We start from the raw sequence: 26,655 nt of genomic DNA, 5'->3' as shown, positions 1-26,655 counted from the left end.
CTTTATAGTTCCCAGTTTGTACTCCTCTCCCGAGTCGTTGTACACCACCATGACGAAATCGTTGCCGATGTGTCGTTTTTTGTTGCAGCAGCCCTTGTCGCTCTCTCGGTTTGGCATCAGTGTGGCTATGTGGAAGATGGCTGCAGAGATGCGGTTTCATGTTAAACTTTCACAGCGGACTGGATGAGAAAGTTCATTTGTGTTAAAGTCTCTTCCGTCACGCGTGGGTACGCACCCTGCATGATATCGTCGTGCCAGCAGTAGGTGAACTCTCCATCATCTCCATACTGGTCGAGTCCTCCGAGAAAGATCTGGTCAGGGTCACAGTCCTTGAGGTGGATTAGCTTCCCGAGACCAGTGAGAAAGGCGGCGTAGCGGTTGGATCCGTATTCGTTTGACAGGATGGCAACCTCGTTGTTGACCTGAGGAGGATTATCGAGGTGTTAAAGAAAAGCTACAAGCGAGATCCAAAACTAAAATCATAAATTTGTACGTTTTCTCACCTGCCCGGCTCCAACAAACACCACTCCGATCTTATGGGTGTCATAAGGAGGCATCTGGTCCAGAACCTTCACAGCTCGATCGATCACCTGCCACAAAAAACTAAATGTTTACACACAGGTGAACACCGGAGGAGCTGGAGTAACGGCTCAGCTGGGTTTAAAACACCTAAAGGTCAAAGTTCTTCAGTGTCAAAGTGTCTCTCTTTACTCAGTTTATTGCCTTTTTGCGTTTCATCTCCAACTTTAAGAACAATAATCAGATCACCGAACTTATTATATGATTGATGTTCTGCAAAAATCCACTCTTCTACTGAAACTTTTTCCCAGCTGGAAAAATCTCGCTAAAATATTAAAAATTATGTTCCAGCAGAATAAACGCACAGTGTTGGGAGTAACGCGGTACAAAAGTAATTAATTACTGTAATTCATTGCTTTTTGCTGTAATGTGGTAATGTAAGGCATTACAGGAAAAGAAAATGGTAACATTTACTCGGTACAATTGTCAGTAACGCGGTAATTGCAATGCATTTTTAAACCCAGAATCAAGATGTGGGTTTCCTAAAAATTCAAAATGCGGGAAGCCTGAAAAAAGATCCAGTATCCACATATATGACGTCATTTATGGACTCAGCTTTGCGGGCATTCTATAAGCAGAGAGGACGCAGCGGTAATGGCTCAAATACTCCAGCTGCGTCCTGCGCGCGGCCGCTGTTATTTTCACAAAATCGCTCCACCAAAACAAAGTAATTCGTTTGCGATCGTTTATATCAGCCCATATTCTCTGGTACTTCATGTACTTTTCAGCTGAGTTCATAATCTGTGCCCCAGTGATTTCAAGTCATTGCTGCTGGAGCACAGGTGAGTGGGGGCTGGAGTGAGGTGGTGGGGGCTCCAAGCCTATTAAGCTTTTGGTATTTATTTATTTTTTGTGCTTGGTAGATCCCTTTGGCTGATTAGTTAGAAAGTAGGAAATCTAGGAAACAGTTTTTCTGGAAGATGGAGAAAACATGCAGCATGCAGGAAGGTTAGAGAGAGAAAGGGCAGGAAATTATTCAAATAAAATCAAGAAAAAAAGCAGGTAGATTTATCCCCAATACACATTTTTACCAGTGAAAAACAATAATATATAAGCATCTAATATTTGTACAAGTGATAGAATCAGATCACCCCAGAAGTCAGTCCCACATCCAGGGCCGTATCAAGGCATTTGGGGACCAAGGCAAATATAGGCTTGGAGCCCCCACCACCTCACTCCCTGCTCAGTTATTATAAGATGGCAGCATGCTGAGAGTACAGTTTGTTGTTGCTTTTATGTAATAAATAATCATTTTAAAGGGGCATTATGGAAGTTTGACAGCCAAAAACATGTATAGAAATAATAAATTTCTTCTTCATACATTCTCCTGCAATGCCCTGGTCCTGTAGAATGAGCCCTGGCATTTTTACTGTGATTGCCTGTTTTTCTGTAAAATCACAGAAAAAGAGTTTTGCTCGGGTCGAACAGGCTGCTTCATGCGCGTTCACGCTCAGGCATAGCCCGTAGTATTTGCTATCCGTAGCTTTAGCAGCAGAGAGAGAGGCAGTGCCACTCTGTCGCTGTTCCTAACGCCTAGTGACAAAGCTAGCTACATTTCTGAGGACCCTTAGCTACTTTCTGTAGAACTTTCTTCTAGATATTTCCTGCAAATTAGCAACAAAATAGCCATTTTTGTTCCGAACCGTTCTTTGAACGTTGTTTCAGCTGTCATCAAGGATATAAATGTTACAGATACTAATGACGTCACTGGCACTTTAGCTCACCTAGTAAGACGTCGGACTCTCGTGCAGAAGACCTGGGTTCGATTCGGGATGTGAATATAGTTTATTTAGAGTTTCTTTTTTACATTAATAGTATATTTTTTTTACAGTAAGATGCCCAAATTTTTATTTGAGACTCGCCGAACGGCATTGAATTCACAGATAAAAAAGATGTGGGTTCAACTTTCATTTTGGAACAATTTTTCAAGCAAGGGAAGGGAATGATCTGAGCATGCAGGAGGACTGACCCATCATAAACCTTTGTCGGCTGTGCTGAAGAGAAAGGTACAGAACCTAATTATTTAATTAACTAGCTGCGCGTTCTCCTGTCCTCTGGGCCACACACACACGCGCACACGCACACGCACACACACACACACACGCACACACACAACTGTCTCAGCTGTTATTTTTGTTAAGGAGTGTGCACGTACAGCATGCACGCCACTTGCAGGAGCCTACTATTGAAGCTGCCGTTACACTTTTGGCCTGAGGGGGTAATCGCAAACATAAAAATTCAAAACTCCATAAAGTCCCTTTAAAGCACTGTTATTATATCTGAATGTTTTTAACAGCAGTCCTAGCTCAGACACCACATCACTTTCCACATATATGTCATGAGCTCACTGAGCGTCCGATTACCAGATTCATATTGAAGTTGTTTTGGTGAAAGTAACTTAAAGTAATGCAAAAGTAGTGTAATGCCTTACATTTTAAAATCTGTAATATTGCAATGTAATGAATTACTTTAAAATGAGGGTAACAAGTAATAAATAATGCATTACAGTTTTGAAGTAACTTGCCCAACACTGTTAATGAAGGTGATTTCTGCCAACATAAACCCGCCACAGCGAATCATCTGGCTCCAACTCCTCGCCCACCAATCAGCTTCATTTCCTCTGCATCCATAAATCTCCTTCTAGCCTGATCTCTCTGATCTTCTCCGTTAAACAAAGAGAATTTAAGTTTCATCACATTGGGAGAATCAAATATTTGGAGTTTTTTTCCCACTGATTTGAGCAAACCTGGAACCATTCTGAGCTAAATATGAAAATCCATCATTTACGTTGTGCCAAATCTTCAAGATAATCTGAAATTGCAGTAAAACATTTAGAGGACCCATAACATTCAGTTGGTAACCGATTTACATTTGTTCTGAAATTCTGTTTTCAGTGTTAATATCAAATATTAGAAGTCAAAAGTTAATAAATAAGATGTGCAGATTTCACAATGTATTTTAAAAAGTAAGAAAACTCACCTGAGTTTTAGGCAGCAGCAGTGGCTTGTTGGCTTCGTTACCAAAGAAAGGAGAGTGGTAGAGCTGCAGGAACACAAAACTATAAAAGAAAAATAAATAAATAAATAAATAAATAAATAAAAACAGATGGTTCACAATGTTGGTGCACAGAGTATAGCTACAGCCTGGTTTAATTTTCATGTATTCGTATTGTGTCCTCATCTGGGTGTTCCCCAGGGTTCTGCTCTAGGCCCAATCCTTTTAACGGATATGCTGATGACACATGGCTTTACTCACCACTGAGAGCTGATCCATCCAATCATAGCAAATCAGATCAGAAAGGTACAGATCTGGAAGTCCCGTAATGTCCTCTGGTCCACCTCTGACAAAACTGAGCTCATGCTTTTTGGTCCTTAATAACTTTAATGACTCTAGCAACTACAAGTAGAATGCCTTAGCACAGTTCTTGACCTGGACCTTTCCTTCGACAATCTAACCTCCCAAAACGGCCGCCTTCCATCCCTGGAACCTCAACCATATCAGAAGAATTCTCTCTAATAGCAGCGAAGGAAAAACTGAAAGCCTTGAATGGTCTTAACACTGAATGCATCTCATTTTAAGTAGCTTTTTTTTAAAATCCAAGGGCTGTTAGTCATTCTTTCAATCATTTACCAAGTCTAGAATTGACCCTTAGATCATGTTCCCCAATTCCCAACTTAATTTACGTCCTGTATGAACTATGGAGTACCTGGGGCTCAGTCCAGACATTTTCTCAGTGTTGCTTGGCCCGGATCGATTGTGATAAGAGTCCCTCTCAGTCCTCCGCTCTCTCCTGGAGGAGGGAGCTGAAACTGAAATGGTGTGACCTCGGGGTCGGTGCCCTCCACTGGGAGAGATGGGTCCAGATTGTGTTTGGGCAGCTGGGAAAGCCAACCTCATCCCTGCTCCTCCACTCTGAGATGATGAGCCTGAACCTTCTCCTCCTTGGTTCTGACCTCCCAGCACATTAAAATCCCCTCTTGTGCTTCCTTCCACTTTGTCCTTTTCAAAATGGGGCTGCTGTGACTGAGGCTTTCCATCTGAGGGTGCTCTTGGGCGAGATACGTCCACCTGAACACTCTCAGACTCCATGTTAGCTTTGGCAAAGGCCTCGGGTAGTGTCTGGAGCTCTGGGGAGGAGCTGGACTTGTTGAGTCCATGACCTTGAGACTGGGACTGGCTCTGAAAAGGAAGTTCGGGTCCCTGGCTTCCTGGAGTGGAGGGACCCAGAGCGGGCTGGTCAATGGGAATGGCTCCTTCACTCACTTCTTCCAGAGTTGACTTTTCATCATCTTGACTGGAGGTGGAGGAGGACTACAAGTTAGAGAAAGAAGTTTTAATTTAAGGGTCTTTTTTTAAACAGGTTATTTATAAGCAGGTGTGCCTTAAAGGTCTCATTTGCAACTTTTTTAAATCTGCTGCAGTCTCTAGTATGAATGAATGTCAGTGAGTCCTTTTTTGTGGAGTAACAGCTCTTGTTCTTGTTTCAGGTAGTAGAAAATGACCGGATTATGAGTCTTACTCATTAATATTCATGATATGAAAACATCTGGCCAATGATTGTTTAACAGCAACGCAACTCTTCTGCTGCTTCTGTTCTTTTTAGGTAAAAAACACTGATGTGGCATTTCAATAAATAACACAAGCTTAAACATTTTCCTTCATGTTGCAGTGTTGCTAATGATAATGGGGAGCCAAGTCTCTTCCCTTTCCGGTCGGCTCATGGGTTCCCGGAAGAACGAAAAAATGAATACAAGTCAACTGGGCAAAAGGAGCCATTTTCTAATCCACTTTGCCTCAGGCCCTGGATCGCATATATGTTTAACTGCAATTTAAAAGAAAACTAATGAAGGGGGTTTCGAACACATCTGTCACGTTCTTTGAGATTTACCAGCTTGTAAAAGTACTTAATTAGAAGAAATACAAATTAGAAATTGGCACGTTGCATATTTGACGTCACAATATAATCTCTCCTCTAGCGTAGCTGCTACTAACCAAATGACCAGATTTATGGTGTTTTTTTCCTCCTAAAGGAAGGATTTTAAATTCGCTGAACTTGCAACCATTTTCCCTCTGTTTTCTTCGTGTCTGGTTCGATGATGTCACTTTCATAATGCGCATTTGTAGTACTGAACTTATTTTCACACAAAACCTAAAATAACGTTTCCTCCCGTTAAAAAAAAAGCACTTTCTTGGTATCAAAATGTGTCTACATCATGTGTGAAATCCATGGCACGTAAGCAGAATTACAAAATAGCGTTTTTAGCTCTTGCATTCATTTTTTTCGTTCTTCCGGGGACCCATGGTCTGGAAGTAGATGGGCGTGACTTAGGCTCCTCATGGTTAGCTTCAACCAGCTGAGATGTAGGCGGTCCTAAGCCAAGATAGGCAGTGCCATGAATATAAATTTTCCCTGTGGCGTAGAAGTGAATTGCCTTTTTTGACTCGATCATTTTCCTGTCGGTTTCCTTTCTGTGGTTAATGCAGGTGATGGGGGTTGAAGAACATGCTCACCTTCAGCATGCATGTGCATCAGTAACCAGATGTATGTCAAAAATAATTATTACATGGTTTCTATGGGAACGAGACCTTTAAGGCCATTTCAGCTCAACACCAGTTACGTTATTACATTAAATATGTCCTGATGTTTTTTTTTTCTTTTAATGGGAACCAGTAAATGTGTGAATGTGAACAAACTGATCCAGTATCGGTTTCTCACTCTGCTGAGTGTTCCAGGAGGAGGAGTCTTGTCGGTGGAGATGTAAATGGGCTCGGAGGGCATCGGCTCAAACTCTGCACCCTCCACCCACTCCAGAGGGGTGTGTGGTGTGGTAACCCCTGACCCTTCCTCTAGCACCACTACAGAGTCTAAAGCAGGACACAACAAAAACAACTGTGTGTTATGCATAGCTACCCACACACACATGCGCGCGCGCACACACACACAAAGACGTTAAAATCAAACCATGCATGTCCACTTTAGTTACACACTAAAACGTTTATGCAGGTGTAAGAATAAAAAAATTTCTAGCATGAAACAGGATCATATGCATCCATGCTGATCAACAAACTCAAAGTGAAAAATCTGGCTCTACAGAGGCTGAGTTCAGATCAGCAGCAGGCTACATCTTCTCAAGGCTTTGTCTACTCATTCTCCATCAACTCATGCATCAGTTTTGTTGACTTGTTGGTTATTTCAAACATGATGCATCTAATAATACAACAACAACAACCCAGACCAGGGGCCTCATTTATCAAGCTTGCTTACGCACAAAACGGGGTCGGAAAACTGCGTAAGCAACTTTCCACGCACGCTTTGGGATTTATGAAAGAAAACTTAGCGAAAAAATGTGCGCAACTTGAAGTTGACTAAGGACCTGGCTTACGCACATTTTGGACATGGAGAGCACCTGCAGAGCTGCTGCTGAGGAGGATAAAATTATGAAATCCTGCAGCATTATCACTTGTACTGCTTCGTTTTCACGCAGAACAAGAGCCCCCACACGCGCACACACACACATGCGCACACTCACACACACGCACACACCCTGAAGCGCAGAATACGGAATGCGGAAAATCAGCAGGGGGACAGATTGAGACAGAATGTCATGCGTCTGTGACAGTGTGTGTCCTGTCACTGTGACCCGATTGATCATGCGCCCTGGCTACTTGGACAAGGGAGATCTCCGTTTGCCTGACTGGTTAGCGCGTGTGACCTTCACCCGGGAGTCTGGGGATCAAATCCTGATCGGATCTTTTTTTTTTATATCCGCCACAGATCTCTCTGAAGAACTCAGCATTGACAGCTTCAGCAAAGCTGTGCCACTCCGTGGATTTTCTCTTATTTGTTTTGCAAAAGCACTTCCTTTAATTTCTCCACCTCACCCACAAGTACCTGAATTTCTGCTTCTGTGAAATAGCGCTTCTTTGCTCTGCGGTCGTGATCGAAATGCTGCAACAGCCAGCTTATGCATATGCATGAGATCCACAAGGCACTTTGCATTGACTATTTATGGCAGTAAGTGGGCGTGGTGAGGCCGGGATGGGACTAAAAAGCAGCTGAGAACATTTCTAGATAGTTTCTGATTTATAAAGCAGAGATTGCATGCGGCTGTGTGTACTCCATGTTTGACAGATCACAAACCTGCTTGGCGTAAGTACATATTTTTGCTAGCTTAAGTACGGTTTTAGTAAGGATTCTACGCAATGTTTGACAAATGAGACCCCAGCCCTCTACTGATCCTCCAGCTAAACCAGGAAGAGCATGATTAGGTCTGGGCTTTATCAGAGGTTAAAGAGCACTCTGGAAGGAGATTTCAGAATCTCTAAAGTTAGAGAAGATATTAGAATGAAAAAGACAAAAATAATCACAGGAGTCAAAGATTTAATCAAAATCCAACACTTGTTGCATCTAATTAATCATCACTCAGGAGATCCTCCCTCCCATGTTAATAAAAGACACAACTGATCTCAGCTTGTACACTCTTTAAGGAGGAAACAGCAGGTTTTTGGCACAAACGACTTTTCTTTTCATTTTCAACAAAGTTACAAATATAAGTACAATAAATATTTGTTCCTGAAAAGGACTTAAAATTTTTTTTAAAGGGACAAATTATAGCTTTTATTTTGTATTAAAAATAAGTTAATACTATTTCGTTAGTTGATACAAAACATGTCTATTGGGCCATGTCCATCTGTACCGGGTCGGCCCGGGCCGGGTTGCGTAGGTTGTTTACATATCTGGGTGGCCTGGTATTTTTCCGGGCCAACCAAGGCTCATTCTCAACCCTCTTCTCGAGGGGGTCTGCTTCAGGCCGACCAGGGCCAACACACCCACTGCTGACAGCAAATTCACACCTTCCATTAGAGCAAGCCTCTGATTGGTGGGTAGAATCAGCCCACATGGGCTTAAGGCAAGGATGTGTGGAATCAACCGGGCCAGGATGGGGCCGACTGGGGCTACCCGGCCTGGGCCGACCCGGTACAGATGGGAATGGCCCTTATGTGGTTTTAGGTGCCAAATCCCGTTCACATAAAGTGATTTAAACAGTTTAATTCCTGATAGTTTCAGTACCTTCCAGAATAAGCCATTTCAGGGCTCTGTCATAGCCTAAGCCTAACCCTAACCCTGACATTTATGTAGAACCAGCTGTGGCTGATGGCCAAGCTGAAAAGCGTGACGTTGTCAGCAAAGTACTACGTGGCTGCACTGCACTGATCTCCAGGTGAGGCAGCTGCACCTCCACCCGGCTCAGCCAATCACCTGCCGGCATGGCACGCTGGCTCTCTGAGCTGCTTGCCTCCTTGAAAAAAAAGCACTCCTCCCCTTTTCATCTAGTGATCGTGGTTAACAGGAAATCCTCCAGAATGCTGCAGAATCTGTGTCTGCTGTTCTCCTTAGCGGTATGTCTTGTGTGAGTGCGTGCACGCACGGGTGCGCACGCTCTTGTTAACAACTCGTTTTTAGATTTAGAAACTCCGACAGCACACGCGGGGGGTTGAGGGGGGTGCGGTACAGCCCTGCACGGGCCTAAAATCTGAGCCCGTGTCCGGCCCGGCCCGAGGGGGTGGAGCCCCAGCCCGACCCGGTCCGAAAAGGTTTTCAGGATTCTCTGGCCCGACCCGAGCCCGACTTTTTTTAACCTTTCATAATGTTTTAGCGTGATGGAATGCTCAGCATTCAAATTATCTGCGAGAAGCGTTCTGCAGTAAAAAAAAAAAAAATAAAATAAAAAAAAGAAAAGAAAAAAAAGAAAAACAGAATCAATGCAGCTTTTTTTTAACAGAGCGTATTTTTCGAGCGGCAGATGAAATGTATGAACACTATATTAATTGGATGCGTTTGTAAATTTAATCTGCTCTGAAAATGCGCTCTTGTGCAATAAAAAAAAGCAGCATTCTAATTTTCTAACTGCAGAGCGCATTTTCAGAACGGCAGATTAAATAAACGCCCCCAATTATTATAGCGTTTGTAAATTTATTCTGCCGCTCAGAAAATGCGCTCTCCGGTTAGAAAAAAACCCAGCAATGAATGCTGTATTTTTTTAACTGCAGAGCGAATTTATTCACAGAAAAATAGAATGCTGCCATTTTCATGAGAATAAACGAATGGTTTCTGACATCAAAGTGGACATTAAATGGCATATTAGAATAGGGGCACATGTTTCAATCAGCAGTTTGAGAATTTGTTTATATAGGCGCATTTATAAACCACACAGACCTTAACTGAGTTAACGGGTGCCGGTGCATGAGAAGCAGGCAGGTGCTGCTGCGTTCAAGTGTTTTAGTTTTTATTTTTATTTTATTTTTTTATGAATTTGATTAAAAATAAAGGCGCCCGGCCCGTGTCCGAGATAATTACAGAGTCGTTGGCCCGAAGCCCGGCCCTCGGGCCGGGCCCACCCGAGGGCCGGGCTTCAGTGCAGGGCTCTAGGGTGCGGTCTACCACTGCCTCAGTGCCGCTCTCTCGGTCTACCAGGTGACACCTCTTTCGGAAGCGTTTTCCAAACAGGAAGTGTGGATGAAATACGTCTCCACCCATGCATTGACCCTCACTTTAAAAAAACAAGCTGTTGCTGGCCACCTCCACCCACCCCCTGATAGGCTGCTATTAGTTGAGGAGCTTTGATAACTGGAGTGGCTTGGAGTTGTGTTGCTTCTACTCCATCGTATAAAAAGTGAGGTGATTCTATGTTAATTTTCCATATTGCGATGTCACAAATGAGGAATTTTTAAACAACTTATTTTTAGGCAAAATAATTCCTGAAACCAAACTCTGAGAAAAATGTTCTTTTTTTTCCTTACGTTTGGAGTGTTTACAGAGGCAGCAGAGACCCAAATGGCAGCACAAAAGGATGGAAAAGAGGGGTTTTGCATAATCCTTTTACAGGATGACAATAGTTCAATTTTAATATCACTTAAATGAACATAAACTATTCAGTGGTTCAATCTTTTCACAAAAATAAGTTTTTATTTTGGGAATTTATTCCTCACCACTTTTACAACTTCAGAAAAATATTTCCCCAAATGTTAAATATTAACTGAGAGTCTTTTAGTCAATTAAAATCTCTAGAAAATCTCTAAATACAAGCTAACTGATTTGCATTTCCTCTGTCCCGATTAAGCAACTTAACAAAATTCAGAAAAACAACAAAAATGGCATCAGCTCAGGAACAGCGTTCATTTGAAACGGCTTTGGCATCAACTTTGGACGATTTAGACTTGAGCCTTTTTTTCTCCATTGGGTCTCCACGCTCCGGGCTTGGATCCCCTCCATCTTCCGCAGGTCCTTGGGGTCAGGTCTGTGGCTTCTTACACTCACTATTGGACATTCTTATTGAGAAACTTTACATACACAGGTGTGTGTACAAAAACACAGGTGCTCACATGGTACTCTCACAAGTATGGACTTGGGTGTTTTTGACAAATAGCCTAGGGCTGTGGCTGGCACTAAATGCACTATGAATTATTACCGTGTGCTTTTCGGCAAATACTGTTATATATCCTCATGCCGTTGGTGCAGTGATATGTTGGTTCTGGTGTATCTTTGTGTGTCCTCTATTTTTCTCTCCCTCTTTCTGCAGGTCTAGAAGTAAATTATTGTACATCCTGTATTGTTTACTTTTATGAACTTTAATCCCCAACATCTTGCTTCCCCCCCCCCCTTTCTCTTTCATTTCTGTCTCCGTGTCTATTAGAAAGGTTTTCGGTTGTTTTAAATTCCAACAAAATCAAGTAGGGTATTATAGCTAGGAGATCAAAACTGTAAGGCTTGTCTGTGGCAATCAGATATCAAACCTGATTCCATTACCACCGAACAGGACACGGGCAAGGAAAAAAACCCCAAAGATATTAAAGCTGTCAGGACGAAACTGCTAACAAGCTACGTTTTGAACACAAACACGGTCACTGAACACTCATTCCTCCCTTCGGGCATCTTCCCTGAGACACTTCTGCTGGATCCGGAAACCCGTGATGCCGAACAAAAACAAGACAGCGCTAAACACCAGTTGTCGTTTTCTACGTCCAAACATCTTTTGTTGTCCGTGACTTCAAATGGTGTTTTTCTTTATGGGACTCTGTTAGTCTGTCCTAAATTTGAAATGCTAGCAGCCAACTGTTAATCTTTCTATAAATTTATTGAGCAGAGAACCGCTTCGGTTGCTTAATACCCGAGTGCGTAATGAATGGAGGACCCAGGGAAATGCGGCCGTTTAGCAAGACCGACAACCAAATGATCCAATGGTTGATTTTGGTTTGAAATGTGTTATTGGTGGAGGTTTGTAGACAAATGCGAGAGAACCACTTTATTAAATTTTAAATCTACGCAATATACTATGTTAGAATGTTGTTAGGAGGCCTGAAATTTTTTTTAACTAATTTGTTTTCCAGCTTAAAAAAGCATTTTCAGCATGCTTTTATGACTCATCTAAAACTTCTGTATTAAAATTATGAATAAGAAAAGCTGAAGCCAATTCATCACTGTGATTGGAGACTGCTAATTTGTACAAGTGAGAGGAGATATACTACAACAGGACTTTTCTGGAAGAGGGAGGTGGAGGTGTTGGGTCACTCATGTAGACGATACCTGCCCAAGAAATGCTCCTGTGCAACCTGCCAGGAGTTGGGGGGCCTGGGGGGGCACAGCCCAGACCCAGAGACCAGAGGGAGCCGCCCACTGCAGGCGGGATGCCAGAGGAGACACGTTAGTGGCACATATAGCCACATGAACAGGCCACAGCCAATCACATTTCAGCATTCCCACCAGCATGAAGAGACAAAGAAACTCAACACAAGTCGACAAAATGTTGAAAGAAAGAGTGTAAAAATAAAGAAGAGGAAATAAGTTTAAAAAATGAAGATGAGGAAATAAAGTCTCAGAGTGATCGGGGAAATGAACAAGCACACAAGTCAAGTACTGAACAGAAAACCTCTAAATAAGACAAAGTTAGTCATTAATCTGAGTGAAGAAAATATCAAATCAATTATTGACAGAAAAATTATCCTTTTAGCTGACAGGTAGGGATGTGAGCAACAATAATATCAATGTTCTGAAGCTTCTGAGGTGTTTATTTTTAAGGGTAAACCACAAAACTAAGAATAAACAAATCCCAGCCAGTGAGAAGAGTGGTCCTCACCAGTGTTGGAGCACTGAATCAGGTTCGGCTTCCCTCCAACGCCGCTCTGCGTTTGACTCAGAGGCTCAGAGACAGACGTGGGAGCCGGGGCGGCCGTGCTGGCGGGAGCGCTGGCTGTCTGAGCGGGAGGCTCCTTCACTCCCTCCATTGCCATCAGGACGGTGGAGAGCTCCTGCAGCGGCATGTTGCCGAGCTCAGAGGAGAAGGGACTGGGGGGGTTCTCCAGACACATCAGCCAGCTGGTGTTACCTGAGAGGAAGGAGACCCAGGAAAACACAACCACTCTGATTTTAATGCTGAATTCTACAGCTTTGATAAATAAAGTCATTTTATCTAAATGCACGCTGCTCTGTTTTTATTTGAGACTTAAAAAGTCTTCACAAACTACACAGATCTGCCTCTGAACACACCTGAAGGTCTCCGTATGAAGATTTCTGCCCAGCCCTGAGTGAGCATCGGGACAAACTCAGCCAGGCTTGGGTTGTCTTTGAGAGGAGGAGGAGGAGCAGAGGAGGCCATGGACGAGGGAGGTCCAACATTGTCCAGAGCAGGACCCGAGGAGGGAGAGAGAGAAGTGGCCAACTCTCCCTCAGATGGCGAAACCAGAGGACTGAGGCTCTGAGTCGGACCGCCGCGTAAAGCGTGACCACCTGGAAACCAAAGGAGGCTCAGTAGAATTGCAGAATCCACTTAAAAGCCCACATTACAGCCTGATGGCTCGGCTAATTATACACTTAAAATTAACATTAATGGAACACTATGCTACTTTTGAATACTTTTATATTATTTTCTTGAGCCAATATTTGCTAAAATGACCCTTTAATGTCACTCAGACCTCACCGCCCTCTGTGGCCAGATTACAAAACTTGCAACCTCAGAGTTGGTGGATGCTCCCTTCAGGTGGGGGGAGCTGTGGAGTGGGGCGGAGCAGACGTGGTGGAGCTAGAGTCTGCTTCCAGCACATTTCCTCCAGGTTTTAGATCGTGACCACAGCTGATTTGTTTGATTTAGTGATTAACTACTCCTCTAGAAACTAATGAAAGCTGAGGAGACCTTTCAGCAGTTAAAGGTGTTAAAAAGAGGAGGAACGCACGGCAATGAGGAGATACATTTCTTTCTTGGTTTAACCGCACTAGGGGGTGCTATAAGCAAGCAAAACTGTGTCCCTTTAAATCAGGGGTATCCAATCCTGGTCCTGAAGGGCCGGTATCCAGCAGGTTTCGTGGTTTTTCTGCTCCAACAGGCTTGATTCAGTGGTTGAAACACCTGTGCAGCAGCTCATCAGGCTCTGCAGAAGCCTTTTAATTAGCTGCTGATTGAAATCAGGTGTGTTGAAACAGAGTTCAAACTAAAACATGCAGGATACCGGCCCTCCAGGACCAGGACTGGACACCCCTGCTTTAAATGAAAAAGGAAAACTTCAAATAGAAACTAATGTTTTTCAGGTAAAGCCCATTAAAGGAAACTACACAATAAAAAATGATGCTAATTAAATTTCCACTCACTTATCAATTCTAAATAAACCAATAAAGAAAAAAAAAAAACATTTCCACCAAAGGTCTGAATGCATCAGATATGAAGAGGAGGCGCAGACGTTACCAGACATGGAGCGGACGCGTATCCGGTTGGATCGGTTGTGCTGCTGGCTGGACTGGGACTCCAGTTTGGCCGGAGCCTCTTTGGTTATTCGGGTGTGAAGTGACGGATCCGACCTGCAGAAATGGCATTTAAACAGCAACTTGGCTAATAACACATTTGAATTTAGCTTCACCAATTTGTATCAACAGCACAAAAAGAAGCACTGTAAGAAAATTTTCTGCAGTTTTTTTTTCTTTTTATTTCACTGTACCGATATTTTCTTACATCCCTACCATTTATCATTCCAATCAATTCTGGTGTTGCCAGCGACCTGCACATCCTCATTGGGACTAGACAAATGAATTCAGGTTCAAAACACCACATTTATCCAGGCGGAGGTGTTATGAATGAGAAAGCTGCTGCTCCTATCCTCAAAGTCCCTCTGAACCCAGCTGTGACGAGCGGGATTACCCAGATGGATGTTTCATGCGGATCCCAATCAAGACCGAGCACATAGAGATCATGTCGCCAGCTGAAAAACTGAAGCTGTGATGTTTCGGTGTTTGTTTACGGATGCTGTTGTGTGTTTTTGCAGCACACTAGAGGAGCTGGACTAAAAAGTCCCGTCTATTCACAGATTTGCGCTTTTTTTAAGCATCAAATAACTAATCATGAGTGAAAGATGAGATTATTTGAACAAAAAGCTGAAAGCTGAAAACACTATTTAGGTCAACAAAACACCTAGAACTAAAATATCTCAACATCACTGAAGTCCATTTGTTCTGCTTTCAACTAGGGATGTCCCGATCCGATCACATGCTCGGAAATCGGCCCCGATCACGTGGTTTCAGACTCGATCGGGACTTGGGCTTTACTTCCCGATCCAAGCCCCGATCCGGACTCGGATACTGGGTTCAAATTACAGGAGAGCAACTTGTTCTCCTTAAAGGTTGTCAGGCTCCCCTGATGCCCTTACCTTACACACCCAGAAGGAGCACAAAAAAGATCCAGTTTCTACCTATTTTATATTATTTATATGGACTCGGCGTGGCGGGGATTCTTTTGGGCAGAGATGCAGACAGCGGCAGGCAGACCGCTGATTATTCATGAACTCCAGCTGCGTTCTGCACACGGCCACAGTAACATTTTCTACGTTTCTAAGTGGCGTCACTAAAAATATATAATTAACGCACAGTCGTTCGTGTCCGTTCATTTTCTCTCTGGTAAGTTCTGTCTAGATCGTATCTCCACAACAGGACATTCTGCGTTAAACTGGGTGATGTTTTTTCATCTTGGGAGGGGCTCCGCTGGGGGGTCCCGCAGGGATCGATCCTTGGTCCTCTGCTACCTCTGGGGTCAATCTTTTGTAAACATGGCCTATCATTCCATCTCTATGCTGACGATTGCCAGATTTACTCTCCATTGTGTCAGGAGAAAGGTCACTCTATCCAGTCCTTTGTGTCCTGTATTAATGAGGTGAAGTCTTGGCTAATGGCCAACTATCTGCATCTGAAAGAGGGAAAGACAGAGCTCATTGTTTTTCACCCCAACAGCAGGAATGTGGATCGTCATGTTGATCTTGGCCCTCTTTCTCCCTACTCAAAACCAGTTGTTACCAGTTTGGGGGTGAAAATTGATGCTGGACTCAAATTTGATGCTCACATCAACTCAGTGATCCAGTCCAGTTTCTATCACCTGAGACGCCTTACAAAAATCAAGCCTATGCTGTCGAGAGCCCACCTGGAGCGGGTACTGCATGCTTTTGTAATTTCTGGGCTTGATTACTGCAACTCTCTATATGCAGGTTTGTGTCAGTCATCACTGTGTCGCCTAAAGGTTGTGCAGAACAGCGCAGCCAGGTTCCTGACTGGGACCAGGAAACGGGACCACATCAGTCCAGTTCTGGCCTCCCTGCACTGGCTTCCGGCTTGCTATCGTGCACAATTCAAAATCCTCGTCTTTGTTTACAATTTCTTCCAGGGTGGTGCTCCCCCCTATCTAGCCACACTCCTGAACAAACACTCCCCATCACGCGCTCTGCGCTCCTCTGACCAAGGCCTGCTCGCTGTCCCTCGTTCTAGGTGTCGTACTCGCGGGGACCGGGCTTTCTCAGTCCTAGCACCGTCACTATGGAACGAGCTGCCACCCTCAGTTAGGCTGTCCCCATCTCTGCCAGTCTTTAAGAGTCGCCTAAAAACCCACCTCCTCCGCTTGGCGTTTCCTGAATATGTTTGATTTGGCTCTCTTTTACGTTGAATTTATTTCACAGTTTTCATTGGTTCACTCTATCCCTTGTTTTACCCATCTGTCCTGTACTAGAATGTTTCACCTTTTTTTGTAATTGGTATTTTGTAATTTGTATTCTGTAATTTGTATTCTGTAATTTGAATTGCTTTTATTTTTGAATTGCTCTTATTTTTGATTTATTCACTATATTTGTACTTCTACTGTACCATGTTCAGCGCCTTGGGCTTCCTGACAGGGGTGCGGAAGGCGCTTTATAAATAAAGCTTTGATTGATTGATTGATTGATTGATTGAAGAGTTAGTTTTCCAGCATGAGAAACAGTAATTTAGGGATACCTCCCAGTTTGCTGGCAGAAGGAAAAGCTGACTTGAGTACAGAGATCTCCTAATCGCTGCATTACCTGGTCATTTCTCCTCCTCCTCCTCCCAGACGTTCTGACATGTCCAGCCCCAGCAATGCCTGTGTTCTGATGCCTCCACTGGTTGTTATGGTCACCAACTTGTTGCCCACCAGCCAGGTCATACTGCGACCGCCGGCTAATAGGAACTCTGCAATGGGAGACCTAAAAAAATAAAAAACAGGTAGAAGCTAAATCATCTCATTAATTACATAATTTTACAGAATGGACCAGATTAAGATCCAGATTCACACTGACCTCTTGGGCAGGGCAGAGAAGTTGGAGAACACGTATCGTGCCATCATATCTAAACAAGTCTCTGTAAGCTCCAGGTGGACGGTCTTCAGACCCTCGTCTGCCTGAGTTACAGCATTTTCATCAGCTGATCCCAAACTGCAGGTGGTGGTTGAAGTGTGCATCCTGTAAGAGGGGAAAAAAAAGGGAGATGGCAAACCAGCTGGCGAGCATCAGGAGTGCATGCAAAAACACGACTAATCAGTGAAAAAAAGTCATGCAAGCTCCAACAAATAAATTTTTGTCTAAAGGACTTTCAAGCCAAGCATGTAGATGCATGCATTTAAAGATATAAAATCATCATACAGTTTTCCAAGCAAACAAGAACAGAAACAGGCCGGGACTTGGTCCAAGTGATGCTTTTATGTGATCTCTTTTCAAATACAAACAGGTTTTCTATAGAAAGAATTCAATTTGCTTCATATTTTGGTACAAAATGACAAAAAATTCCAAAAAGATGGATCTGACTGCAGCTGTTGAAAAGTTAAAGTAACACAGAATATTTGTTTTAACTTTAAGCTAGAGCTTTACAATTAATCTCAGTGATTGTTGAGTTAGAAGCTAGTTTCATATTTGAAGCCACTCTGAAGCTGTCTACTTGCCAGATACTGCACTTAAAGAGCAAGTCACTCCAAATCAACATTTTTTTTTGCTGATAAACTAAATAAACGAGTGTCTAATCGTGCTGCAGACACGTGTAGTCAATAATTCGGCACTTTAGTGCATCTTAGTTAAAATTTAAATATTCTGCCTAAAACTGTCAGTGTTGCACCGTCGTCAGGTAAAAACTCAGCACTGCATTTGAATTAAAATCTGCTGTTGCTATTGGCTAAGAGGTACACTATGATGTTAGATGGTACATTATGATGTCACAATGTCGTGAGTGTGCGTATTTGTTAGTGGCTCCACCCTCTCGGTCTGCTAGGCAACAGCATTTGTTGCATTTTTCAAACAGGAAGTGGGAGTTGAGTAACAATCTGGTAGGGGTGACTTGCTCTTTAACAGTTTTGTGGAGCAGGTCGGTGTCCTATGGGGGCACTCATTCCCTGCTTTAAGACTGTTAGCTGTAATACTAGCGGTTAGCTTTTCAGTTCACCAATAAAAAGCACGAGAAGAAGTAAAAGAAAAAGGAGTTTGCTTTTCTGTTGGCATCATGGTGGATCCTGTCAGTAAGAGAGTAATGTATTTGGAGGTGAAGCAAAGAGCTACAACCAGAGTGAACATCAGCACAGCTTACGCTAGTTTCAGGGAGCTAAAGGACGCTACAAAATCATGGGCTGATGGTGACCTGGCTTTGATGCTACTGGACTTGTAAGTAGTAATAGTTTTTGTCCAACAGTGTGGAACTTTTTGCTTTGTGGTTTTTAGTTGGCTCGTGTTAGTGTTAGCTTGTTGTTAGCGCTAGCTACAGCAGGCTGCAGTAAGGTTGTAATTCCACTTTCTACCAGTAGGGTGGAGGAGCAGGAAACTGCCCGCCCAGTGTTACTATAAAAGGTCTCAGTTGGCTCCAGAAAGAAACCGGATGTGAACTGGAAATCTGCAGCCTCACTGGTTGGTTTATAGCTGCTGCTGGTTTCAAATCCAACTTCTTGTTGTTGTTTATTATAGCGTGTTTACTTTCTACATAGAAGACAAAGGTTGCTCAGGAAGCATGATAGTGATGGGGCTGGGCTGAAGACAGTGATAATAGTCCTACAATGTGTGTGTGTGTGTGTGTGTGTGTGTGTGTGTGTGTTGGCTAAAAAACAGAAGCTAAACGGCAAAAGTGAGGGTTGATTGCTCAGACGAGCAGAAGCCGCAGTGTGAGATTTTATAGTTTGGGTGTGAGGCTTTATAAGCTGTTTGTTCAGCTTGTTCTTGGGTTGAGATAAAGGATCGCCAGATCATTAAAGGCTTCAAAGACACAAATGTTTTTATAGTTTACGCTGAATAGTCAAACTCTAATCTGATCCCAGTAGCACTCCAGAGCTCACTCTTTTGTATTCCCTCTAGTGAATTTGAACTTATGATCTAGTAGTCCAGGTGGATTTCACAACACTGCTGTTGAGCACGAGGTTAAAAACACACATTTGTTATAAATCATGGGTATAAATTCGACATTATAAAGAAAAAGTTTGAGATATTATGGGAATGGGACAGATGTAACTCAGCATGTGTGGAAACTGTTGAATGCTAACAAGATGATTTTTCACAACAAAGGTCTGAAACGTTAGCCACCAATTTAACAATCAATCTAGACAAGATTTTTCTCTTAAAGTTGGTGCAGCCATACTTAATTGTAGCCTCATCAGGTCTACCACTGGCTCAGCCAAGTTTAGGCTAGACCAATCACAGCGCTCTATCTTTGAATGTTGGGCAGGCTAAGCATCAGAGCTGCAAAGGAGCAAAACAAAAAAGATGGTGGCGGCTCAGGAACAACTTTGACTTGTAACGTCAAAGTTAAAAATCCAACTCGTAACGTTGTGCTTGAAGTTTCAAATCCACACTATGAAGAAACAAAAAGAAATAAGGTAACAAATGTGACCAAAAGCTGCTTAGAAAGTGGTGACAGTGAGATGGAGGAACTTAGCAAAAATAAAACAACTATTTAATTTTCCCCTCGTAGATCAGCAGATAAACACATTTAAACTTGTGGTTTATTGGATGCTTTTATTGTTGAGTAAAAGCTGTGTGTATAGTTTAGTAGTGTTCAGGAATTTTGAATTAAATTACTTTCATCATAAATAACCTAATGTTAGGTAAATATTAAAGCTTTTCAGACCATAGTGGAGACTCTTTTGATCTTTTGGACCTCTCGCTCAGACCAGGCCCCCGGATATGAAGATTTTACACTTACCTCACATCCCATTAACATAATCATTTGTATTTTTAGACTGTAGAAGGCACAAACTCCATAAAAACATGACCACGAAACAGTAATTTTTGCAATTCATCGATTGAACTTTGAACCCATTACCAATTAAGTTTGTTTAATAGTTGAATCTTAAAATTTTATAAATTAAAAACATGGTCATGTTCTTTAGGACGGAACAAATTTACCAATTTTTACAGAAAAGCAAAAAAAAAGTTGTAAACATAAAAAGCAGGATTGGGAGATCAAGACTGCAGCTGTGATGGATTTGACTATAAAGTTGTGCTATTGCTGCCACCTACTGGGAGCCTGAGGTACTACACTGAAGTGAAGTTTGACTACATCAGCCGACAACTGCAGTGTTTGATCTAACCGGGAAGGTACGATCAAAAACGTCTCTGTGGATGTTTGTGTGGTGATGTGGATGATGCAGTTCAGCTGATTGGAAATACATTTTTAAAACTCGGCCCAAACAGTCCTAACATTGCGCTCTAGGAGATTGCCATGGTCATAGCAGCACAGTGCATGCTTCAGTGAAGCTAAATGAAACCAGAAAAAAAAGGCAAGCAAGCAAACAAAGCTGCGGTGTTGCTGTTGAGCGCATTGAGGGAAACTCACACCAAAAGTTGAATCAATCAAACAAAAGATAAATAGATCCAAAGTAATCTAAACTTGAACATGCTTAGTGGCTAAAAACCAGCAGCTGATGCACTCGGGTAAAACAAAACAAGAACTGCGCTGATGCAAATCATTAACAAAGAGACAAAAAACAGAAACGGGAAAACTTCCATGTGAATCGGGATGTTTTCCAACACACACTTCATGCAAAAGCAAATTATAAATCAAACACTAAAGCAGCACATACACAACCACAGCCAATAGCAATCATCACACACCTTCCTCCAGCATGCACCACCCACTCCAGGTGCCCCTGGCAACAAACCGCATCAAGAAACTCCCCAATCGAGCCCGTATGACAATGACCCCCCCATGGAGGAAGCAGGAAGTGTTGAAGTTGTTATTGGATTTTGCTTTGTTACCAAGTAGGTTCTTCTCTAACCTGCGATTGGCATGTTCGGAGACGCTGATGCTGCGGGAGCGGAAAGCATCCATGGCTGACAGGTCCCTCAGCTCTTTAACTGGAGAGCTGCTGCTATTGGCTACAGCAGCTGCCTTTGACACCTTCGCAGCCCGCAGGCTGGGCGGTGAGGAGAATCCATGGGGGGGGGAGCGAGGGGCAAACGGGGCCGGGGTTGGCGTTACGTTGGGGGTAAAGGGACGGGGTCATCATGAGGGTGGTGGCGGTGGTTTGGGAGTAACAGTAGATGTGTGGTTTTTAAAAATACATCAGGACACAGCAGGGATCATCACCCAAGCAACACGAGCAGGCGGCCAGGGGATACATCACGCAGAAGGGAGGGGGCACAGAACACAAAGGTCAAAGGGCAGGTTTCACATGAGGGGAGGGGGAGGGAGCAGGAGCAACGTAGAAAGGATCCAGGATGACACAACCACCCCCAAAACCACAACCACAATGCAGCATCAAACCGCAGGAGGCAGCAGAGGGGGGGGGGGTCGAATGAAGAAAACGACAAAAAAACAAACAAAACAAGGTGAAAATTAACAGCAGTGGACATCATGAATCAGATTACAAAAGAGCGGAAATAAAGATTTCTGAAAGGGTAAACACATTCACTAAAACAGAAAACAGCCTCTGCTGCTCAGAAAGGAAACTAAACATATCCAGGAGAGCAAAATAATAAACATTTGAGCAGGTTCAGAGTGAAAAATGTAGATGTAGGGATGGACGTAGCCTAGCTTTACAGAATAAGAGTTAAAACATCAGAAAACAATAACAGGGAACAATGGATTAAACCTGGGTCAGAGAGCAGCAGGTCTGGAATAAACAGGTTAGATTTGTCGCCCAATGATGAAGAAACGATTGATTAAATGTAACATTTATGATTAAACCTAAGTTTTAGACTTTATTTTTCTATAAAATAAACAAATTTAAAGATCAGACGTGCTGAGCTCTGAACTCCGACTGGATGAGCAGCACAAGGATGATTATACCATACACGCATGACTGAAAATTAGGAAAAATTATCATCAGACGCTTTATTTATAATGTAGTTTAATGAAATGTGAGCTTTTTTATATGGGTTAATTAAAAGTAGAAATGCATGTAGTAGAGATACAAGAAATCGTTGCCTTTTGTTTTAACAAACAGGCAAAAATACTCAAGAAATCTAAAATTAGCTATTTAAGTCATATTAATACACTTAAGCATTTCCAATTCAGTTATCTTCTAAAGATCCAAAAATACTTTCAAAAGACTCAAAAGATCAATTATCATCAGCTGAACTAGACAGAATCATCATCTTTGAACTCAGAAAATTTGTGCTTATTGTCATAATAAACACCTGTGTGACAGAAAGAAGGAAATCACTATTTCTTTATTTAATCACAATTCTAAAACGGCACAGGAGGCGGACAAATAAAAACAGACACACAAAATGACCCAAGCAAACTAAAATAACATGTTATTTTGTCCGCCTGTGCGTTCTCGGTATGAGGGGAAACAATAACGAGGAGAAAAAGTGACGAAACAAATGTTAAAATGTTAAATCATAAAACAGTAAATAATGATCACCATGGCAACCTGAGGGGCATCACAGCAGCTATCGCCGCATTTATGTCATGCTGACTCCGTTGTTACCGTGGCAACCCTGTTACACAACAGCAGCCACGTGGGACAGCTAGTTTTTACGTCAGCAGAGGGAGAAAATTGCGCTTTACCTTTTGGGTCTTTCATTGAGACTGGTGCTTCGTGCTCGAAACGGGCTTTGTTCGTGCCCGTCGTCGAAAGGCAGCAGGGCGTTGGAACGCAAACCCTAAAAACAAAAAAAGATAAAGGAGGGAATGTGAAGAGATGAAAAAAGAAATGTATGAAAAAAATGAAATAGTCTGTTCAGGTTGTGCAGAAACTTCTGGTAACAGTTTGTTACGCTTGTGGATAAAGTTATTCTTCCTCAACCCTGTAAAGAATTAGCCTTAAATGTGCAAAATCACATTTTAAAATGTCCTGAACAAACCAAAAAAAAGCAGATTTAAAGGAAGCAGAAGGGAGTTCTTCTGCAGGTAACTACATGACCACAACAGAGAGGGACTGCATCAGTATGAGCCTGTTAACAGTGCTTTTTATTAGGGCTGTCAGCTGACCAATAATTCTAATCATGATTAGTTGCAATAAATCACAAATTATTTAGATAATTAATGTACCTTAACATATATGGAAGGGTGATATGGCCTCAAGTCTATATTGTCATATAATCTAAAGCCCGTGCAGTAACGATATTTTCTTTATTTCTGTTGTAATGGAATGAAATGACTGTTTTCCACCTAAAAGTCATTCCCCCCCTCTCCTCAGCAAGAACTAATCTGCATGAGATATTGCTCAAGGTCTCAGGCTTTTGCTTCTAAACTGTTTCCTTTCCAGCACAAGAGAAGAATGAAGACAAAGGACTCTTTTTTTTAAATAAATCAAAGAACTCTATTTTAATAAGCTAATCAAACAAAGTGTTAGTCAATAATAAAAATGTGAACCAATTTGTGAAATGAAAATATTAATTACTTGATATTATAATCCTACAGAATATAATAAGTAATATTAAATGTTTCCACTAGAGACCGATTACACATAGGGTTAAGACACATGACACATTGCTTTTACTGATCCAGTCAGAATCTTCCAGATCTGACGGAGACGTGGTTATGGTGGCGCTTGGTAAATCTGTCCTCTTTTCATTCGACCGTAAATCAAAACATTTGAATTATAAAACTATGCCCACTAGGGATGAGTACCGAATTCGGTACTTTTTAAGGTACCGACCGAATTCCATAGTACCGACCGAACACCGATTCACGTCATTTCAAACGGTGCCTCGTTTCGGTACTGCCAAGACAGTTGCGCATGCGCAAGAGCGTTATGTTGCCGGTCCCTGCGAGCCCGTTGTAAACAGAGCAAGCATGGTAGAAAGAACGCACGCTAAAGCTTGGGTCCACTTCACTAAATGTGATGGGTAACTGGGTGATGAAACTAGCGACAGACAACGATCTAAGTGAGACATCCTCATCTTAATCTGCTCCAGTAGGTAAATAAAATGTTTAAGATAACGTTACCTTGATTTGTTAGCTTCCGTTTCGCTAATGGTGCGTTCGCTTTCTCCTCGGAACTCCGAATTTCCGACTAGAAGAACATGAACGCGCTCTAAAGTTTGGCTTTACTTTACTAAATGCGACGGGTGAATGGATGAAGGTAAAACCAGCGACAACGATCTAAGTTTGAGGCATCATCGTTTTAATCTGCTCCAGCAGCTAAATAAACTGTTAAAGATAACGTTAGCTTGATATGTTAGCTTCCATTGCCACCGTTGTTTCCAGCTAATGGTGCGTTCGCTTTCTCCTCGGAAATTCTAACTTCCCAGTAGGAAAAATCAAAAGAAAAAGGACGGCAAAAGGAATGAAGATACACAGTAAATTTAGTTCACAGTAAAGATGTTTGCTTCAGTTTAATTATCAGCTTATAAAACTACAAGGACGATGTTAAAATACAAACTTGTATGTTATTTATCGTGATATTTATCATATATGGTTATATATATATATTGAGAAAAATATATATTTAATTATAAAAGAGAATTAAAATAATAAACACTCAAAAGTATCGAAAATTGGTACCGTTAAGTACCGGTATCGACTCGTAGGTACCGGGAATTAGTACCGGATCGATTCAAATGTCAAAGGTACCCATCCCTAATGCCCACGTCATCTTAAAGCTTTCTAGAGAAATTGTCGGAGTGGCCAATACGTAACTTTCCTCTTCAGCCGAAAGAACCAACCACAAGCTGGATAAAATCTGTTGCACTTTACCAACCAAGCAACGGTTCCTTTCAGAATAAAAGCTGAACTATCACGACCCCGTTTTGGGTCTCGCTGGATGCCAATAAAACTGTTGTGACCTGGGAGTATCTCAAAGACAGGACTGGTCGGCGGCCGCGGCTGTTCTACAGGCTTCGGCTCCAGAAAGGTCCAAGCTGGACCTCTACACCTCCTGATCTAGACGGGGACTTCCGCTAAGGGTGCGTAGACCGACAGAATGGCATCTCAATGTGTGTTATGAATCTCCAAATCAAAGCTTAGTGCAAAAACATCATCTTCACTCCCATCAGAACTAATCGTCTCTCTGGATTTGCTGGTTCTGAACAACATTGCACATTACACCATTCTCCGTCTCACTTCACTTTAGTTACACCATACATTTAGTGTTTAGTCTAGTTTTAATTTGTTTAGTAATAAATCTTTAAACTTTTAAAACTTGACTCTCTCTTCTGTTGTCTCTGAGTGAATACAAATTTGTTACATAATGCCTCCAATAAAAAGTTCCAATCTTCTGGTTAAAAGTACCCAAAGATCCATAAGGTTGATTTCATATTTTCTATGGAATCTGATATCTTATGGGTCATTAAATAATATGTAAATTTAATCGTTACACTGTTTAAATACAGCAAAAGGATGTTTTTGAACAACCTCACATAATAGACACATGAAGAAGAACACGAAGAAGAACAAGAACACGAAGAAGAAGAACAAGAAGAACACAAAGAAGAAGAACAAGAAGAAGAAGAAGCAGAAGAACACGAAGAAGAAGAAGAAGAAGCAGAAGAACACGAAGAAGAACACGAAGAAGAAGAAGAAGCAGAAGAACACGAAGCAGAAGAACACGAAGAAGAAGAAGAAGCAGAAGAACACGAAGCAGAAGAACACGAAGAAGAAGAAGAACACAAAGAAGAAGAAGAAGCAGAAGAACACGAAGGAGAAGAACACGAAGAAGAAGAAGAACACAAAGAAGAAGAAGAAGCAGAAGAACACGAAGAAGAAGAAGAACACAAAGAAGAAGAAGAACACAAAGAAGCAGAAGAACACGAAGAAGCAGAAGAACACGAAGAAGCAGAAGAACACGAAGAAACAGAAGACGACGAAGAGCATGAAGAAGAAGAGACGAAGAAGAAGAAAAGGCAGAGGAAGAAGGGGTAGCAGAAGAGGCAGAAGAAAAAGAGGTGAAAGAAGAAAAAGAAGAAAAAGGCTAAAACTGAAAGAGGCAGAAGAAGCAGAGGCAAGAGGAAGAAAAAAGGGGTAGAAGAAGAAGAGTCAAAAGCAGAGGAAGAAGAAGAACTACATTTCTTAAATCCAAGAACAAAACTAAAGTTTGGAAGCTTCGTAGGCTGTGTCGTACCTTTGTGATGTACTGAACAAAGTCCTTGCGGAAGGGGAGTCTGCAGCGAATGAACCACATGGCAATCACGTGGTGGGCCAGAGACACGATATACTGATTAAACCTGAAGGGAACAAAGTAAATATGAAGGCCAGAGAAGAATCGGTGGAGCAAAGAACGCAGATGTACACGAGGCAGCATTAACTTAGAGGGGTTGGTGTAGGGCAGCGAGATGGCAAACACGCTGACGTACTGCTCAGCTACAAAGTTGGCATATAGATGGGGCAAACGCACCAGAGCT

At 42.3% G+C, this 26,655-nt stretch overlaps 1 protein-coding gene across 3 annotated transcripts in view; it reads right to left on the bottom strand.

Moving 5' to 3' along the window:
* tsc2 (TSC complex subunit 2) overlaps positions 1-26,655 on the bottom strand; it is a 61,004-nt gene that overhangs the window by 6,530 nt on the left and 27,819 nt on the right. Inside the window, exons 23-38 of one of the 3 annotated variants that reach the window (XM_015966942.3) lie at positions 26,560-26,653; positions 26,376-26,478; positions 22,880-22,974; positions 21,141-21,278; positions 17,194-17,355; positions 16,939-17,100; positions 14,313-14,425; positions 13,124-13,363; positions 12,714-12,962; positions 12,164-12,253; positions 6,296-6,444; positions 4,286-4,890; positions 3,559-3,637; positions 504-590; positions 236-422; positions 1-140 (exon numbers count right to left, since the gene is read on the bottom strand). In XM_015966942.3, coding sequence (XP_015822428.1) covers positions 1-140; positions 236-422; positions 504-590; positions 3,559-3,637; positions 4,286-4,890; positions 6,296-6,444; positions 12,164-12,253; positions 12,714-12,962; positions 13,124-13,363; positions 14,313-14,425; positions 16,939-17,100; positions 17,194-17,355; positions 21,141-21,278; positions 22,880-22,974; positions 26,376-26,478; positions 26,560-26,653 — 2,693 coding nt within the window. The remainder of the gene's footprint in view (positions 141-235; positions 423-503; positions 591-3,558; positions 3,638-4,285; positions 4,891-6,295; positions 6,445-12,163; positions 12,254-12,713; positions 12,963-13,123; positions 13,364-14,312; positions 14,426-16,938; positions 17,101-17,193; positions 17,356-21,140; positions 21,279-22,879; positions 22,975-26,375; positions 26,479-26,559; positions 26,654-26,655) is intronic. The other 2 variants (XM_054743609.2, XM_054743610.2) reach the window with 2 other exon arrangements.

This window comes from Nothobranchius furzeri, chromosome 4, assembly GCF_043380555.1.
Source record: "Nothobranchius furzeri strain GRZ-AD chromosome 4, NfurGRZ-RIMD1, whole genome shotgun sequence".
Classification (NCBI taxonomy): domain Eukaryota; kingdom Metazoa; phylum Chordata; class Actinopteri; order Cyprinodontiformes; family Nothobranchiidae; genus Nothobranchius; species Nothobranchius furzeri.
Note: the sequence above shows the minus strand (reverse complement) of the source record. Positions and strands in the feature narration are given on the sequence as shown.